At 42.7% G+C, this 19,671-nt stretch overlaps 1 protein-coding gene across 3 annotated transcripts in view; it reads right to left on the bottom strand.

Moving 5' to 3' along the window:
- LOC138589042 (ankyrin-3-like) overlaps positions 1 to 19,671 on the bottom strand; it is a 140,490-nt gene that overhangs the window by 35,515 nt on the left and 85,304 nt on the right. For 2 of the 3 annotated variants that reach the window (XM_069659317.1, XM_069659319.1), the window contains exons 8-24: positions 17,649 to 17,747; positions 17,223 to 17,321; positions 16,466 to 16,663; positions 15,437 to 15,535; positions 15,134 to 15,232; positions 14,947 to 15,045; positions 14,652 to 14,849; positions 12,555 to 12,653; positions 10,300 to 10,398; positions 8,284 to 8,481; positions 7,901 to 7,999; positions 7,122 to 7,220; positions 6,881 to 6,979; positions 6,629 to 6,724; positions 5,184 to 5,256; positions 4,911 to 4,967; positions 638 to 761 (exon numbers count right to left, since the gene is read on the bottom strand). In XM_069659317.1, the coding sequence (XP_069515418.1) occupies positions 638 to 761; positions 4,911 to 4,967; positions 5,184 to 5,256; positions 6,629 to 6,724; positions 6,881 to 6,979; positions 7,122 to 7,220; positions 7,901 to 7,999; positions 8,284 to 8,481; positions 10,300 to 10,398; positions 12,555 to 12,653; positions 14,652 to 14,849; positions 14,947 to 15,045; positions 15,134 to 15,232; positions 15,437 to 15,535; positions 16,466 to 16,663; positions 17,223 to 17,321; positions 17,649 to 17,747 (1,934 nt within the window). The remainder of the gene's footprint in view (positions 1 to 637; positions 762 to 4,910; positions 4,968 to 5,183; positions 5,257 to 6,628; positions 6,725 to 6,880; positions 6,980 to 7,121; positions 7,221 to 7,900; positions 8,000 to 8,283; positions 8,482 to 10,299; positions 10,399 to 12,554; positions 12,654 to 14,651; positions 14,850 to 14,946; positions 15,046 to 15,133; positions 15,233 to 15,436; positions 15,536 to 16,465; positions 16,664 to 17,222; positions 17,322 to 17,648; positions 17,748 to 19,671) is intronic. The other variant, XM_069659320.1, reaches the window with a different exon arrangement.

Below are 19,671 nucleotides of genomic sequence, written 5' to 3'. Positions count from 1 at the left end.
GTTGTTGTTTTTATCAATCCAACCATCACAGTGCATGTGCCATCTGTTAGTGTGGCTTACAGTACACTACGGGGACGTGCTCAACACTTGCTGATGTGTTTTCAGCGGACCCTGCCAGTTTTCCACAACATACTTTTGTCCACTGTTTGAAACTCTATAGGCCTGTGCCGAGTCCTGACGTGCAGCTGTTCACTCTCAGTATCAAAGATATCAAAGACGCAGCTTATATCTGGCGTGTCGTACGAGGGGCCGCTTGTAATCTTTGCATCAGTTTGAATGAGGCCACACACAAAACGCTGAATCATTTTGTCAGGTTGAATCATTAGATGGCAACTTTCCAGCTGCTTTCTCTGGTGATTTCCATTCTTCTATATTTGTGTGTGTGTGTGTGTTTGTGTATGTGCATTATTGCATCAGTCCAGCATACTCAGTACCATCTAAAACTGCCTACCATATCAGATACGGTGTGATAAATCTGTGTGCATACAAGGAGAACAACCTGAGCATCAACAAAAGCATGATGTCACACACTTCAGATGAGCAAGATCTAGCCACAACTTCATAAGGACAAACAGCTGGCAGCATTGCACCATAATTCATCACTGGTTTTCATATAATAAAAGTGACAGGTGCTTACCTGGCCGATCGGGCTCCTATGCTGAAACCCATGTACCCCTCCTGGGGGAGAGAGTCGTCCCCCAGCTCTTTGAGGTCCTGCGGCCGCAGGTATTTGTCCGTGTCCCCGGTCATTGCATCCTCACCTGGTAGGGGGGTGAAAACCATAAAATCCTCCTGTTAACTTCAAAAAAAGATAAATCCAGGGGAATGAGGCGATGCAGCACCTCAGGAGGAAAAACAAGCCCTCACCATCATTTGATTATGGCACTTAAAGAAGGCCTAGGACCATTTATCAACACCACTCTGCCTTTATACCCAACATACCTCACTGCAACTGCATAGCCCACTGCAACTTTTCTTTTTGTCTAATCATGGCTGTGGCAGAGCAACAACATGCAGCAAAAACACAGAGCAGCGCCGACTCTTAGAAAGGTAAGAGAGGGATACATTTAGAGAAAAATGCCATCAGAGGCAGCAGCAAAGCCACTTTGCGGTATATCTGGAGCTCCTGTAAAACCAAACGCAGCTCCTTTCACATCACTCAAAGACAGAGCGCAGCAGAGGCTTAAAACAGCGACCAAATGCCCGAGCACCATAAGCAGAGAATAAGCAGAAAGTGCACAACGGCATCGCACCTCGATCGGCGGACCGGTGGACGATGACACGCCGGTCAACGAAGCCGGCGGAGCGGCTACAGTGCTTCCCCTTCTCCCTCATGTCCGGCTCTGTCCTGCCTGCAACACTCTGCTCCTTCACCGCAGCCCCTCCCCCTACCTTCAATACTGCCGCACTCCCGATTACACACCAGCACCGCTGTCAAGTTAGGTGACGCTACAAGTATGAGTTTCCGGTGTCAAATTTCAAAATAAAACCAGATGGACAGGGGTTTTATCGTCTAATTCACCTATGACAAAGAAAAAAAATAGCTCCGGTTCAACACTAACAGAACTTTACGAACAAATTAAAGTCCCAAAAGCAATATGGTTAAATTAGGGAACTAATTTTCACTTTAGCCTGCATGTAGCCTTTCATCATGTGAAATTTCAAAACCATGATTTAGCCTACATTCCTTTGTATAATTGGAGGAGTGACCAACTTATGTTGCATATTGCAACTTGTACTGTCTACAACAGCAATCAATGCCCAAAAATTATTTAATCAATAATTAGATAAAAAGAAAGCAGACTTGCTATAAAATTTAGCTTTCTTTTTGACTGCCCCTTTCAACTTTCATTTTCAAACTTAACATTTTTATTGATATTTTGTTCCTCTACATTGTATCCTTTACATTCAGAGGACACACAATGCAATTTGTTTTCCAGTAATGAACACGTTTTGATATTAATTGCAAAAAAAAAAAAGTGTTTTTCTATTCTTTCAATAGAATTCAAAACTGCATAGCTTCAATTTATGTTGTGCTTTTATTTTGATGGTAAAATTAATCACCACTCTTCCGGTGTCGTTCTAGATGTGTCTGTCTGACTTGACACAACAGGGAAACAATCGGCTCCCCGCTACTGTAATAATGTATCACCGTCCCATTCAAGCTCAAATACCCAACTACACATACAGTCATCCCCACACACACTCTCTCTCTCTCTCTCTCTCTCTCAACACACAAACACGCATACACAACCCCTGCTTTTATTTTGAAAATTAAGCATTTTCTGGGTTACACTGCATCAAACACTGTATGTCCCTCTCTCTCTCACTGTAACATATATGAAACGAACAATGTCCATATAAATTGCTATCCAACTTGACTATCCACTGCTACAGAACAAAAAAAACAACAATAAAAAGAAAACTAATGATGACAAAGTAAGTAGGTTAATCATTAGGGCGATCATGTGTGTCTTCTTGCATCGTAGACAAACACCGGCCAGTAAAACGTCCTCTGATGCTCTAACGGCTTACCTTTGACAAGCGCAGCCATATTGATCCCAACTATTCGTATGTTTCCTGAGTTATTAGTAGTTTTCAAAAGCTCCGCAAAAACGACCGCAGCAGGACAAAAAGTAAATCCAACGGGAGGTGATGACTATAAAGTAGTCCATTCAGTAGTGCTGATGGAAAAAGGTGCCCTCTCTTCACCCCGCGCGCTTAACTCCACTCAGACCGATTTGCGCGTTTGTCGCTGGTGCGCACATCTCCTCTCCGCATACAAATAAACTCAAAACTCTTCAAAGTTTTGCGGTTTGGCTGCACAAGTGTACAAAATGCTGAGGTCGGGTATAGTTTAACTCCAAGCCATCTGACATCGGCGGACACACCGGGGGTTAATTCTCCTGCAGGCGGCTCAAAAGAAGCTCATCTCATTGGATTTAAAGAGAGAAAGTCTCGGTGCGTCTCTGGCTCAACAGCATCCACAACAAAGCGCGTGAACAGGGGCCGCACTCAGGGTGTTTACCGCTTTGTGGAGAGCACAGTCAGCTGACAGGTCGTTCGAGCAAATGCCTCACAAGGGGGGGAAACCTCAGTGGAGGAGACAGTGACGGAGAGGAGGAAGAAAACTCTCGCTGAACACTCCTCCTGAGTTTTCTGTCTTCCTCTATGGCGGAAGTCTGGCTGCATGTCAAACTGGGAGTGAGGCTCAAATAATGATGAAATAACCGCAGCAGCAGCAGGCACCGTTTTGCCATTTTTAAAAAAGATCTTGAGCAACAATTCTCTGGCTAGTTCTTCCTTCTACATGTTGCACAGGATGACTAAAACTTGCACAAGAATAAGTTGATTTAAAACAATTATGCAACATGTGTTTGGCAGTTAAAAACACCCAAAATACAAGAACTTAACCCTCTAATTTAAGATCTATAAGGATTATAAAGATACTCTACAATGTGATGACAGAAGAGCACAAGAAGCAGTTGAGTTGTATGCTAAACATGGTACCATTAGTGGCAATATGAGTCTATAGAAAGTATGAGACCAGGCCACACGCACCAGCAGTGACCTGTCACACTCACTCAAACCTACAACATAATAGGATTGGCTTCCCCCATATAGGATTAAAGATAGATGTGGACACTTTTAACTTCCACTAACTCCTTCTTTCACATACACACACACACACACACACACACACACACACACACACACACACACACACACACATACACGTATACACACACACAAAGTAAGAACAAAAACATCCTACAAAGATGAACCATTGCAGGCCTGATCACAACAGGCTGCTGCCGCTGCTGCTGCACGAGTGCAATGCAGATGAATGATGCACGCAGCATAAACAGTTTATGTGAGGCCATGGATACTCTTATTTACAATTCCTGCGCGGTAGTGATAACACACTCAATCATGGATGTTCCAATGAGGATCTTCATCGTACAGCTGCAGTACAAACCCATTCATTTTCACTTGATACGCGTGTGCGTAACTTGTTGAGTCTAGCTGTATCACCTGACACAGAAACTCCACTCCCCCCTCGACTGTCCCCAAAGCAACAGCCCGTGAACAAGCTCATCAATTTTACAGGCCCGCTGGCTCTGTGGTTCCAAAACAAAGGACAGAAGACTGAAGAGGGCGGCCTGAAACAATGTGACTTGTACCATAAACTTGGCAGTTGTATTTGGCTCTGCAGTGGCACAGAAGCGATTCTGCTGCTAACTCTGCTATTACGTAATCTATCTGGGTTTGCACGCTGAAAAACACGATGATTTCATCGCATTTATGCAGGTCTATTCACAGTCGTTTTGACCTTGTTCTCATTTCCTCAAAGTATCTCCCTCAAAGAGATTGCACGGTTGAAGTGAGGATGACACAAAGTTCCTTTGATGAGGAGAATCAGGCAGAATGAGACTGTAAGAGGAGTTAAAAATAACCTTTTAAGTTGCAGTGAAAATAGCATCAGCAGTGTCAGTTTGTGAAGAGAAGCAGGACACTCAAACCTGACAAGGCTAAGACTGCTCAATAATTTAATGTTAGCTGATGGATTTCTTGGACAAAATAGGACCGGGCCCAGACCTTAGACTAAGAATGACAGTAAATAACGTCACAGAAATAGTGCTCTCTCTGGTCCTCTTATTGGCTCTTGGGATGTGATTACATCTCTCATTAATAGTCCTACACTTATGAATAACTGCATGAAGAGCATGAACACAGCTCTATGTTAGAGTGTAAACTGTGCGTGTTCTGGCTGTTTAGATCGTGTATTCTGATGAGAATGAAGAGCAAAGCTGAGTAGTAGTATAGCAAAGGCTTGAAGGTTAGCTCTTCAGCAAGCTTATGTTAAAGGAAAACAAAGAGAGCGGTGGAGGCAAACTGGTCACAAGTACCTTCATCACCGTCTGAAAAAGAGTCCTCATTGAGAGTTTCTGGCACATTGGCCCGGACTGTGTGATTTAGATACACATACAGTGAGACATGCACGTTAATGAATAATGACATCACATAGCACGCAGAGTATAGATCATGCAGTGTATTGAGTTTACTTTGTTTTTATTAAAATCAAGTCACAAACAGTTTGCAAGTATGAATTAATTAAATTTTAGCTCTCAAAGGATGAAAATGAGGCGAGTGAAGAGGAAATATGATTATTTTTCACATACCTTCATCGTCTGACATGTCGAGGAACTCGTTCATCGTCTCCGGGACGTTGATTTTGTGTTTCTCTGATGCACTCTGTAAACAGGAAGAGCAGATGGACAGTTTAACTATCAGGTTTGCTGCTGAAACTTGACTCCAGTTCCAAATAGAAATATGTTTATCAATGCTTTTGTATGTTTTTAAAATTGTCTACAGGTCGTTTCAGCTGACTGTCGGTACTCAGAAGAAACAAGCAGTGTCATGCTGTCCTATCAGTGAACCCTAAAAGTATGCTTCCTAATATTGTTCAAGCATCCAATAATTCCACAAATCCCCAAAGTATTCAGCTAACCTCCTGATGTTTTGATAACCTTAGCAGTTAAAAACCGACTTGAGGAAAAGCTTGAGGAAAATGAAGGGATTTAGGGCTGCCATGATATGCTATGAACAAAATCAGTGAGTAAATCTGAGTATGAAGCATTTTGAACGTCTTATATCACCTGAAACTTTGTAAATATTGAGAGATGACCAAATTCAGTGAATAAAATGCTCAGTATTTACATTCCAACTTAAGTGCTGCCTTCACATATGTTTCCTAATATGGACTTTAAACTGAATCGTATCCTTGGCCCCTGGAACAGTAAGAAGTAATGATGTGGTCCAAGGACGCTCTGCCCCACATGACTGACCAGCAGAGGTCCCACAGACTGCATGTGCAGGTTCAATAGAGACATAAAAAACAGTAGAGTGTGGCTCCGCACACTGAATAAAAGATCAATCACACAAAGGTGTAGTGAAGCGACCTTGATCTTTAAGTTACTTCACCGCACACAGAGGCAGTAATGACTAATACACTTGGCTGCTGATTGTGCAGGATCCTCAGCGACCTCTCTGTCCGTCACTGTCCCCCCTCACTCTCCTGTCACCTCTTCATCATCCTACAGCCTCTCTTTTGTTCCCGCTTTCACACCTTTACCCCTCCTCCTCCTCTTCCTAACCTGACACGTGTGTGGATCACTTGGCAGTAGTGACCTGGGCTATTTGAGGAGAAACCTTAAGCTCCCATCTAAGCCCTCTCTCTCTCGCTCTTAATCAGGATAACCTCACACATGTGACACACCGAGCCTGACTGACTTACTTGCTGGCTGATTTTCAGGATTCACACACTGACTCCACTCACAGGATGCTGCTGCCTCACTGGCCAGGTTCTAACTTGAGGAATGAGCCACACAATTCAGTTCAATAGAGCTGCTAAATAAGGAAGCTCTAGTGGTTTTGCATGTCTTAATCCAAAAGCAAGAAATACTTTACTTTTTGTCACATTGCCCACTTCTATAGTCAATACTTGTTTCTATAGCAACATATTTCCAAGTCATAGAACGTATAAGTTGATATTTCTTGGTTTTGTGATAGAGTTTGCTTGTATTGAACCAAATGAGCTGCAGCTGACAGGAAGACATCGTCTCACCATGGAGGTCAGGTTTTCATCCGTCACCGGCCTCAGAGTGTCCACCACAGAGATGTACCCGAGACGGCAGGCGATGGACAGGGCAGTGTTCCCATTCTGACCAGCGACAGACCAACAGGAAGTTATTCACAGTCGGGGAGGCAAACAGAAGAACACAAAAGAGCATTCAGTATGTCATCAAGCTTCTGCTCGGTTGGAGTGTGAATGTGTGTTTTTGTGTCCGTGCCAGCGTGTTTGTGTTTGTGCACTGACCACAGTGAGCTCGTTGGCCGAGGCCCCGTGCTGAAGCAGCAGGTTGATGATGTGGGTGTGGCCCTGCTGAGCTGCCTGGTGTAGAGGAGTGTACCCGTTCTAGACGGAGACACACAGGCGGGGAAAGAGAGGAAATATTAAATCTGCGTGTTTAAATTTGGATGTAAAGAAAGATCCACAATAAAATATGATAATAAGTGTGTGCACGTGTGTGTAGGAGGGTGATCGTGTGTTTTTCTACCTTGGTTTTGCCATTTATCCGGGCTTGATTCTGCAGCAGGAAGTTGGCCATCTTTGCATTGCCATAGTGACAGGCCACGTGCAGCGGCGTGTAACCCATCTGCATGAGGAGGAAGAGAGACGGACATGGAAGGACGAGCAGATGAAAATAATAGGGGCTTTTTTTTGGGGGTATATTTAGACAGAATTATGCAAATATTTTTAAAGACAATTCTTTAAATCTCTGGATGTAAATAGAACTTAAAAACTGCATCATATTTCATGCCCTCGGATTATGAGCACAGTGCATTATGGTAATAGAAGACATCAGTGAGTGTATAACCTATTCCCTGTAAACAACTGTCCTGTCAGCACAAATACACTCACACACACACACACACTACATAACCTTGTGTAAGTGCAACCTTCAGCTACAGCACCTTTGTCTCAGTGAACGTGAGCAGCCTGTGATGTGGCCTGTCTGTGTGTTTATATGTACCTGACAGAATACCACCTAATATTAAGGCGTGTATGTGTGCGTGTGTGTTTGCTGCAGTGTGTGGTGTATCTACGAGGACATGAACACCTTCTACTCAAGTATCAATCCTTTATTTATGTTGCACCTGAGATGATTGAAGACTAACGTGCGTGTGGCAAAGAGTGTGAGTGTTTCTTTCTGAGGACACTACCAAAGAAAATCTAGCTCAAACAGAGCGAACCAGACAAATTCAGTGTGTAAATGCAATATGCATCAAACCCAGCGATAAAGATGACCTCTAGACGTATTGGAGAAAGCTTTACCTTTGTTTGTGGGTTGACATCAGCCCCGTGATTGAGAAGGACTTCTGCAACATTGACCTTGTCCTCCTGAGCTGCTAAGTGGAGTGGTGTAAGTCCGCTCTGTAAATGCGGATAGGACACACACAAACACGTGTTAACAGACAAACACATTTGTTTTAGTGACAAGATTGAAACGTGCTATCTCTCTCTTGGGAAACTGGAGGCTGGAAAGTAGCTTGAAAAGCCGTAAGACCCTTTTGTCTTAGAGTGGGTAGGTGGGTAGTGAGAACAGTTTATCTACAGTGCAAAAGTGGTTATTAAGGTGATACCTGCTCGGCTAACAGGCTAGGTTTCAAGCTAATCCGTCTCTTCAGTAAATATTGCAGCTATGTCACTGCTGTTACCTTATTGCACACGTTGACGTTAGCGTTCTTGGTCAGCAGTAGAGACACCAGGTCCACGCTGCCCTCCTGCGCTGCCAGGTGAATGGGGCTGATGCCTTGCCGCGTCACCGCGTTGGTGTCGGCGCCGTACTCCAGCAGTGTGGTCCCAATGTCCATTTGGTTCTTTTTGGCAGCAATGTGGAGTGGTGTGTAGCCATTCTGAGGCAGGACAAAGAGATGCAGGGGTTAGGACGTTTGAATGAGTTCTTTCTGTTTGATGATTAACAGGTTAAATTATCTACTGTACTTAATGTACTGAGACATGGCAAGTTAAGCCCAGTGTGAGATTATTCCATTCAGAAATAAATTGAATTGACTTCAAACATTAAGAGTGTAATAATAATGATGTTGACATCAGTATAGAAAGAAATAAGCTTTGGGATTTTATCATTACCCAAAATCTAAAGCCTGATGTCTAATGTAACTGTGTTTAACACAATGGTATCAGATGTGGAAGCTCGGGTGCCAAAACATTTTGTCTTTTGTCCAGTAAATATTCATCAAAATTACTCTTATTATCACACTATTATCACTCTTTACAACGTGGGAACATCAATTTATCACATATCAATGGTTGGGAAGCTACCACTCCTTTAAGAGCTGTGCCAATGAGAGGGGTCACCTTTAAAGAAAGCCCCCAGCAACATCCAAGACCTTAGACAAAAGGTTTCCTTTAGCTGACTGGACATATAAACAGTAATAATTCAGCAGGGTAACTACTCCCCTACATTCCCCTCTTTCGTCACCATGGAGAGGAACTGCGAGTAAACTAAAGACTGCATTTAAATACATTTCCCTGTTAGGAACCCCACTGGTGCTACTGTGAGCTGCAGGTGGGCTTAAAAGACTCTCTGAACGACCTTGAGGTCCACAGATGGGGTTAGAGGGAGTTCTAGGGAAAGGGGGGAGTTAGCTGAAGTCACTGTCCTGCTGCTTTGAAACAACTTTCGTTCCTTTAGGCATCTATAGCTAGACTTATTTCATCAGTAAAAATCACCATTTCCTGTCTGACGTATAATGCATGCACCATGTTTTATTCCACAACTTTGTGATCTGTATTCATTAGTGCAAACACTTCTAGACAACTCCTCTGGTACAGATTCATCTCTGTCCAAAAGCACTGAAATAAGACCAAACTTTAGCACCAAACCTAATAAAAAACAAATTTATAGCAGGAGAAACAGAACGAAGGACAGCCAGGGAGGGATGACTAAGAGTGTGGGAGGGTTGCTGGAAAAATAAAGGAATAAATAGAGACAGAAACAGATTAAGGAAGAGAAAGAAGCCAGAGACGAAAAGGGGAAGGCAGTAAGAGAGGGTAAATTCTCTTTACAAGCTTTGGTCACCTCTTGCAGGATATCTGTCTTGAATGCCAGTCTAACAAGAAACAGGCCATTCCCGCCATGTTTTGTTTGCCAGCTCTGCTATTCTGCTCAAACTCGTTATGTGGTTGTGACAGACTGCCAAAACTTAGCAGGAGGCTGACCACAATGTGAGGATATGTCACTGTCAAGTGTGTTTGAGGGTGTTTAAGATTTCAACAAGCGCGGAGACTACAGTGCCCTCCTTTCTCGCTTTTATTGGGAACACAAAATTTACAACTCTGGAACAGACTTTAAAAAAATGTAGCTATTTACGATATTAGAACTAATAACCAGTCCATACACATATGCTCTCTAGTTTTATTTTATGACAAATATCCAAATATAACTTCCATTAAACCACCAAGAAGAAAAAAAGCTGAACAAATGAGCTAAACTTTGCCTGGTCGAGTGATTTCAAAGACTTTTCTGAGCTCAAAGAAAAAGCTGCACATTCAATCACAACGTCAAAGACTAGACCAGATGGAATGGGGAAAAAATGGGTGAGCATTAGCTCTCGCACACATGTACATTACATACAGAACATTGTTAATGGTTTGAGATGACATCGAGCCAGGTGAGTTCATTGTGTGCATACATATGTTTGTGTGGATACCTTGGCGGCAGCATGTGGGGAAGCTCCCTGATCCAGCAGCAGCAGAGCCACCCTCTGATTATCGTAGTGAGCGGCAACATGCAGTGGAGTTAGCCCGCTCTAAAACACCCACAGACACACACACACACAGGCATGCAACACATCACCAGGTTAGAAGATCACTCAGCACACACGAACACAGACGCACTGATAAGTAAAATGACAGCCCGACCGACAGAATGTAAAGACATGATGGGAAATGGACATTAAACTGATGGAAGCTAGTTAGTACAGGTTAACAGTTCAGAGCGACAGCTTCATGTTAATATCAAGAAGAAGAAGAAGCTAGGGGACAATGATATTATCAAAAGAGGCTGAGATAACTGTTGTCTTTGCTAGCCTATGAAATGTATCTTTAAGCATGTATTTTTTTACATTTCCATATTAGCTTAAGTAGAGGAAATTAACATTTAAAAGAGTTCTCAACTACGAATACGTCATTGAACTTTTAACGTTACCTGACAGCCAACAAAAAAAGCTTTAAAATCAATACAGAAGCAGAACCAGAGATATAGTATCATCTTTTGATTCCACACTTCAAAATGTAGCGCTCACATTACCCACAAGGCGGCTAAACTGCTTAAAATTTGGTCAGAGATTTAGCTGTGTTATGCTAGTAGCGGCTAATCCAGCCTTTAGCTTCTAGCCTCGAGCATCGATAAGCAGTTGGGCTATAAAAGTGTTAAACCTCTTTTTTATAACTCCAAACACCCTATAACTTTAAAAAAAAAAAGAAACCTAAAATCTTCAGCATGTGGTTGGCAGTTTATCATATTTTACATAACTTCTTCTGGAAGTACAAAAGGCTAAAAAGGCTAAAGCTAACTTTTTCACTGGAGTAGCCTATTACTCCCTGACACTATGCAAACAGACTTTAATGCTTTAGATGAATTTCCTCTTTAATTATTATATTATCTGAAAACATATCTATTGAATATAGATAGTTTTCATTGGACAGCGTTGGTGTGAAATTTTTAAAGCTTTAGTGGGAGCAGTATTAGCGTAAGAGTGCTAGCAGAAGCAGCAGCATGTTGTTGCGTTCAGTGTGAACGTACAATAAAGATCCCCTCCAGACTCAACCAGGTTGCCAGGATGCTCGCGGAGACGCTGGAATGTCCCACGCATTCAAAAAACACTTGTGTTTAATCAGAAAAAAGAGTACAAAATATGTCATGATAACCTCACAAGCTCTAAAGTTGTGTTGTTAGAACAGCTTTGGACATTACTTTGCATTTGAACGTTTTTTTTGTTCAAAACAAGGGGAAACCAAATAAGTCCTTCTTCTCATCTTTCAAGTAAATTAGAGTGATTAAACTGCTATAGACATTTTCCTTCGTGTTTAAACTATGGGACTGATTTCAGCACGACACTACCAAACAGTGTGGGAGTTTCATTATCATACCTGACTGCCATTAAGTTAAACGCTCTCAGATGGTGGAACAGACACACAAACAACTCGCTAACACCAAAATCAGTGCGAGTACGCCTGTATGTGTTTATGCGTTTCTACAAGGGTGCATGTGGAGGTGGAATGAGTGCGTGTCATCATGGGAACAAAAGCAAAATGCACCCAGAGGGCTTTTGCAACAGGACAAGCATCTGTTTGCTGTGTTGTCCTGGGATCTGTCCTAAACCTGCCACTCCTCCACACAACCACCCCCACCACCCCCGTGTCCAGCTGCAGCTTGGAAAATATAACTCTGAAAGTGTCCTGTTTACTCTCCGGGAGACAGGTTGGATAAGGCCAAGCGACAAAAAGACCTACAGGATGATTAATGATCACAGTATCTGAACGAATTCCCAATTTTAGGTCATTTGTTGGCAAGATTTCACTAGAAAAGACTAAATGACTAAATCCAGAATAAAAAAGGTTCAAGATACCTCAACAGACAGTACTGCATAAATCCCCAAAGAGCTTTGTACTTTCTTACAAAAGATTATCTTCTACATACGGCTGCAAAAAATCTTATTGGCCGTTTTAAACACCTTTCCTAGAGCTTATCTTTTATATTCACAGTCATTTTGAGGGATCATTGTGAAATTAGGGCTCTCATCCTGAAACACCTTGTTGTAAGTTTCTTTTAATGATGATGTAGAAATCTTAATTTATACGTCTGTTGCCTCTCCATCCTCAGGCAGCTCATGTTTTCCAGCAGCAACACTTCTAAAAACATCTTCAAGTGTCAGTCAAGATTGCAACAGGTCAGACATCTCACCTTTCCAGCAGCATCAGGCGCAGCCCTCTTCTGCAGTAGGAGACTGGCCACCTCCATCTTGCCGTACTTTGCTGCCACATGCAGGGGGCTGAACCCTTTCTGTTGGACACAAAATGAGATACATCATCAAAGTGAAAGACTGAGGGAAAGTGGAGAGCATGCAGAGGACAGAGAGGAGGAGCAGAGACGGCTATTCAAACAGGAAGTGGATATTTGTAATGTTGTAGGTCGCCCTGGCTGGCCTGGGGTCAAGCTCTTCTCCATAACAACATAGTTTCTCACATAGCTATAAAGAACTCAGTATGCAATTTATGTAAATAGAGTAAGGATTTATATCCATGGTGGATAACATTGAACACATGACATTATAATAAAGACATTTTCAAAATAAAATCTGTGAAAATTATTTGAAGTATTATAGATTAAATCAACTGGTTATTAAAATGTACTTTTTGGATTGGACAAAAGTCTGTGTCCCATTAAAACACCACTTCTCCAAAAGAAAGGGTTTACTTTACATGTGCAATAGCATAAAACAAAGCGAGAACATGAGGACTTAGCCGACACATCTGTATTTTACACATCAAGCCCTGCGTGAACTAAAGAAAAACGTTGCAGCCAAAAGCGTTTCGGGCATTAGGGTAAGGGTTAGACTTTCTCCCTGCTGGCATGGAGGGCAGAGTTGGTTGAGAAACTTGCGCTGGACCCGCCGGTCGGGATGCTTGCGGATGTTTGCTTCACATCTGGCATTGCATTGTGCATGTACCACCGCTGTATTTAAGTACTGCATTGCACAATTTACAAGTAACATTGCCGTCTTGAAATAGGTGAAATAGTCCCACACACAGATTTTTTTTGCTCGTTTCATTTTGCTCGCCTCTCAGGCTCAGCTCAGCAAACAACATCAAAACAAGTGTTTCCCAAATATATATGTATAATATAAAAAGAGAACATTTTAATTTACCGTTTAACTGGTAATATTAACCGGTTAAAAGTCAGTCAGTTAATAGTTAACCAGTTCAAGTGCACATCCCTGGTAATGAGTAATATCTGTGCATGACTAATTCAGTTATAACAACACATAACTTGAAGACTGTTTTTAGTATGTAATACCCTGAGAGACTAATCCAAAGGCCTTATTTCCTCATGTATTCCAGATCTATATTTGGCAGTTGTATAATGTGATCATGTTCATCTTGGCTTCCTTCCTGTGTGTGTGTGTGTGTGTGTGTGTGAGGATATTTTAGTACATTAGGTCATATTTTCCAGAGGAATGTGGGACTCCCACAGATTCCCATTCCACGCTCTGAAACACACAACCTCAATTGTATGATTGGTTGCAGTCGGTTTTCACACAGTTTCGAGGATCACTTTAGAGAGAACAGGTTGATGATTGAGCGGTCAGTTTCTTTAAAACGTAGCCATTTTAATGTCAAATTAGTCTAAAATAAAACATTGCAAATTTGAGTATTCCAGTTTCCAAGTCCTCGATTCCCAGATTAGTGTGACATCATTTCATTGGAGAGCCGACTGAGGTGAGGTCCCAAAAGATGCTGCATGTGTGCGTGTGTGAAGAGAGAAGCACTGGCACCATGGGGTTTACCCTTCATTAATCTGTTCCACTGAGAGGGGTCACCTTCAAAGAAAGCCCCCAGCAACATAACACACACGTGCACAATCTAATGCCATAAATTCTAGTCCACGTCTCTTTTTGACCTTCATATGTGCATTTAGCCGCACAGGACAACATTAAAAATTGCCGTTATCCGTGCATGGTCAACTTCCTGGATGAAACAAAAAACTTCAATTTCTGGACACTGTTTATTAAATGTGATAAAACTTACCCTTGTTTTTGGTGACAAAATTTCAGACTATGAATGCTTCTTTAATATATTTTAGCTCTGATGAACGAACATGAAAAGACAGCACCATGGAGGGTATTTCAAACAGAAACTGGTGCCCACTAGTGGAGAAAAATGGCACTGAAACCCTGAGGATGATGTGGTTTTCGCCTGGTTTCTTTTTATGTTTGCGTTTGAGTGACATAAATAGAGACATCAGCCTCTGTTACTTCACGCACCTAAAATAAGTTCTCACCTTAGTGGAGGAGGAGAGAGAGGCTCCGTTCTCCAGCAGCATGGCAGCAACATCCTGGTGTCCTTCGCGGGCAGCCAGGTGTAGGGGGGTGTAGCCTGAGGTGGTGGCTGCATTGGCAGAGGCCCCGCACTGCAGCAGCTGTTGTACGATGTCGACTTTGCCCAGCCGGCTGGAGATGTGCAGCGCTGTCTGGTCATCCTGCAGTGAAGATGAAAGTGACTTTTGGTCCGGTATTCTATCATTGTTTGTTTCTCTCCTTAGCACAGTGATTGATAACGTGGCTCAGTGTTCTGACCTTGGACTTGGTCTCCACCTTGGCTCCGTTCTTGAGCAGGTATCGGACTACGTCTGCCTGGCCTGCCCTCGCTGCCATGTGGAGAGCTGTCTCACCTCGCTGGAAGTCAAAAAGAAAAAGTTGTCGGTGGTTCAAATAGAAAGATTCAAACTTGAAAAACGTGTCACATTTCAGATAATCCACTCACTACATTGGTCGTGTTGGGTGATGCTCCGTGGTGCGTGAGTGCATGAACAATGTTCTCATGGCCCATGAAGGCTGCGACATGGATCGGCGTCAGGCCAGACTGCAGATAAACAAACACAATCATTATCAAAGCAAAGCTCTGAAGAACTGACAATAAGAGAAGCACTATTAAAAGCACAATGTATATAATGGTGCAGCTCAGAGTAGTTAAAAGTCAGAGTTTAATGAAACCACTTCTGGTGCCAAGTGCTAAGAGGTTGAGTCAATCAGTGAAGAGTAATTGTGCTTCAGTGTGGTGTTGTACCTCTGTGACAGCCTGGATAGACGCTCCATGCTTAAGCAGCAGCTCCATCACTTTCGCTCTGTTCTTCTTGCAGGCAATGTGAAGCGGAGTGAAACCATTCTGCACACAGAGAGAAAAACTCTCAGCATAAGAAGCCCACACTCGAGTATCTTTACTGCTTCTCACTGAAGTATAAACTCTGCAGCGACAAAACATTTATGAGGCTCATAGGGGGAGGGAAATGATCTGCCAGGAAATTAATAGTTGTACAGAATATGTTGATGGTAAAGCACAAGGGTGAGAAATAAACCATTGATCTCTCAATTCTTCTTCTGCTTCTAAGAATCCTTTTTTACCCCCCTCTGTGAGTTTTAAATTTAGGCATCAGAATTCAACATGTTTCAACATTTTTTATCACTTTTAGGAGCACTTTCCATCCATAAGGGTCGCGGGGTGCTGGAGCCTATCCCAGCTGTCATTGGGCGAGAGGTGGGGTTCACCCTAGACTGATCGCCAGTCAATCACAGGGCTGACGCACAGAGACAGACAATCATTCACGCTCACAGGCAATTTAGCGTCACCAATGAACCTGCACGGGGAGAACATGCAAACTCCGGGGCAGGGTCGCGGTGGCAGCGGGCTAAGCATCCCTCTCCCCAGCAACATTTTCCAGCTCCTCCGGAGGTATTCCGAGGTGTTCCCAGCCAGACGGGCTGTGTAATCCCTCCAGTGAGCTCTGGGTCTGTCCCGGGGTCGCCTCCCCTGGACGTGCCTGGAAAACCTCCAAAGGGAGGCGCCCAGGAGGCATCCTAATTAGATGCTTGAACCACCTCAACTGGCTCCTTTCGATGTGAAGGAGTAGCAGCTCTATTCTCTAGCAGCTCTACTCTGAGCTCCCTCCGGATGTCCGAGCTCTAAGGCTGAGCCCGGACACCTGCTGGAGGAAACTCATTTTGGCCGCTTGCTCAATGGTCCAAAAATGGATCAAATATAAAATCACTGAACACAATAATGTCACTTTCACCCCCACGTCCATCCCTGCATCCCTACCAGAGCCTTGGCGTTGGGGTTGGCCTTCTTGTCCACGATGAGCTTTGCCACCTTGTAGTGACCACAGTGTGCGGCGACGTGCAGCGCCGTCAGGTAGTCGTTGGTGACATCATCCACCGGAACATCGTACTGGAGCAGGAGCTGGACGCAGTTCAGGTGGTCCCCCTGAGTGGCCATGTGGAGCGGAGACAGACCGTTCTATAGAGGGAGGGAGAGAGGGAAAGAGAGAGAGAGAGAGAGAGAGAGAGACAAACACACACGCAGACGGACACATAGACAGATGGACAGACAGACACAGTAAGTTAGGGCGTGGCCGTGCGCCGCACAGACAGACTGTGAAGGAAGTTGTTGAGAAGGTTACAGGAGCATTGTTATAACGAGGTCATTACAACAATGTCTATTTCGTTACACTGGTCGTCCTGCGCGGTCAAACTGTGGGGCTACGCAGCGGAGACAGGCTGTACTGGAGAGGTCGCACACACGTTATGGAGACAATGCGACAACACTACAGCAACAACAACAGGCCTGCTAGCATGTTTAGTACAAGATGTCAAAGAGCTATGTGTTGTTAGGAAAAGTAGTTTGTACAAACATGTTTATTACGATGATATTACTCATTTAAAACCTGTTTTAAGTGAAGCGTTTTCTATTCTATTCTATTTTATAACAGCTGGTGAATTTTAAAAATCATGTGCAAACTTTCCTCTCCTATCCTAAGCTAAGCAGCGTCTCCTAAAGTATTCGTCCCAGTAGCTACCTTGGTCTTGGACAGGAAAGGAGCTCCTCGGTCCAGTAGGATTTCTACCACCTGCTCGTGCCCGCTCCTCGCCCCGCAGTGAAGAGGTGTCAGACCGTCCTGAAAGAGGAGAGAGAGTCAAGTTTGCACAGGGTCGCATCATTAATATTGTTACAGAGAGTATTGTACTCATCTGGAGTTTCTCCCACCTAAAACATTACTTTACTGATCTGAATGCATAAAAGGGAAAAGGGACTATTTTCACAAGTGTGTGGAAAACAAAAATGTCAGCCTCTTAAACTTCAGCTGATGATTTCCTCTTTCTTCTAAGATCAAGGAAGAAAAAGTAGATCCACTGGCCTCCAACACAACATCTCATTCATCCTCGCATCCTTCCTTTCTGAATGTTTAGTAGTATTTTGAGGAGAACCGGGTCTGCGCTCTCACCTTGGTCTTTGCATCGATTTTGGACCCTCTGTCCAGCAACAACTTCACCATGTTACTGTTGCCCCGTTTTGACGCCACATGGAGCGGCGTGATGTCATTCTAAACACAAAACAAAAGAGGAAATTGCTGTTATGATTCAAACGTCAAATTAGATGTACTATTTTAAAAAGATAATTTTATACATTTAAAAGTCTAAGATTGAAGATATAAAACATGTTATCTCCCATTAATACAAACTTTACACCCTACTTATTAAGTGGACACAGCCTTTTATCATCATGTTACAAAACAGCTCCATTGTTTAAAGCTATTTATGTTTGCTGCTGTCGCGTGGCTCTGAGGATCTAACCTGTAATCAGTGTCAAAAAGCAGCACAAACACAAACACTCCTCCTCACGCTCGCTGATATAATTACAGGCCTCTGTTGACTCTCTTTAGCTAATGTCTGAAGTCTAAAACAAACACATTTTAATAGCACCACCTCTTGCATTGCAATGGAAATATCTCAGTAAATAAATATTAATCCTACTCTGCTTTTTATGTCATGTCATGGTGAGGATGCAGCCCTGTGAACTGAAGCCCCTATAATGAACACTGAGAGGCGTATCAGCTACTGTAACACTCATACTGCTGTCTACTGTATGTAAAGGAGAGAGGGGATTATTTCTCCTAAAGCCTGCTTGAAATAAATGATAATTATGCACCCTACTTGTTGGCATTGTTTACAGTGAGAACACACACACAGCAACATGAAGACCAGGCTAAATAAGTTGCTGAACTTCTCTCAAGCACGCCACCTTTTCTCATGTAGTGTTTCCAGCTCCAGCTCCAGAAAACATTAAGAGACCACTGCAAAAATGTGTTTTTCTCTGGTTCTGCTATTTATAGGTTTGTGTTTGTGTAACTTTTGTTTTATTGTATACAACATTTCTCCCTACTCCCAAATAAAATATTCTCATTTAGGCCTTTTATTTGCAGGATATCGACGATACACGATTAAGACGACAAAAAGATGCAAAAAAGATGTTTTTCAGACCTCAAATAATGAAAAGAAAACAAGTTCATGTTCATTCTTACACAACAGAATACTAATGTTTTAGCTTAGTTCAGAAAACAATTTTTGGGGGAGCCGGTGGAGCTCTGCATCGATTGCGGCAGCCCTGGCCCTTTGCCGTGTGTCAACCCCAATCTGCCTGTTTCCAACACTATCCACTGTCCTCTACCTCTAATAAAGGCATAAAAGAACTGAAAAAATCATCTTAAAGAATAACAAAAAGAAATCAATATTTGTTCAAATAACCTGATATTTAACTACACCATTCATGCGTCTTGGCGTGCTCTCCACCAGTCTTTCACATTACTGTCTGTTTGCGTAAAAAATCAAGCAGCTCCGTTTTGTTCAACATCTATCTTCCTCCTGATCACATTCAGGAGGTTTTCAATGGGTTTCACATCTGGATCGTGCTGGCCGTGACATGCAGGGAGAGATGCTGATTTAAGGTCAGTTTGGAGTGGTCTCTTCATTTTATAGTCATCACATACCGTCTCCTTTTTTAAGACAGAGCAGCTAATTCAGAACTCCTTCAACCTTTTCTAAAAACACATTATTCTCAAAACTCCAAATCTTCATGTTTATTAATTCCCAGAACTAATTTCTGTCTGAGGTTGACTTAACACATCTATCCTTTAAGACATCTTTTGATTGTCCTCTAAATACGTCTGTGCTTAAAGAGCAAATATAATCCAGTGCCATCTGCGGGATAAGCTTCTCGCTAAAGGAGTAATTTCTTTATCTTCCCCTGACGACTGACATTTCCTCTTTATATAAAGAAAGAGATCAGATGATTCTTTTAAATACATCTGGAAAGACTAAGAACATTTCTACAAACAGCCAACATTTGTATCTTTAGTTGATACCCAGAAGGACTTATGAGACATGCAGACAGTAGAATGAGTTCATAAATGGCTTATGTTTGCAATTGGTGATGTCATCATAAACACCTTTTCCTCAGGGACTTCTTAA

Source organism: Semicossyphus pulcher, unplaced genomic scaffold (genome assembly GCF_022749685.1).
Source record: "Semicossyphus pulcher isolate SPU_LCO1_2020_fin unplaced genomic scaffold, fSemPul1.0.p SCAF_12, whole genome shotgun sequence".
Classification (NCBI taxonomy): domain Eukaryota; kingdom Metazoa; phylum Chordata; class Actinopteri; order Labriformes; family Labridae; genus Semicossyphus; species Semicossyphus pulcher.
Note: the sequence above shows the minus strand (reverse complement) of the source record. Positions and strands in the feature narration are given on the sequence as shown.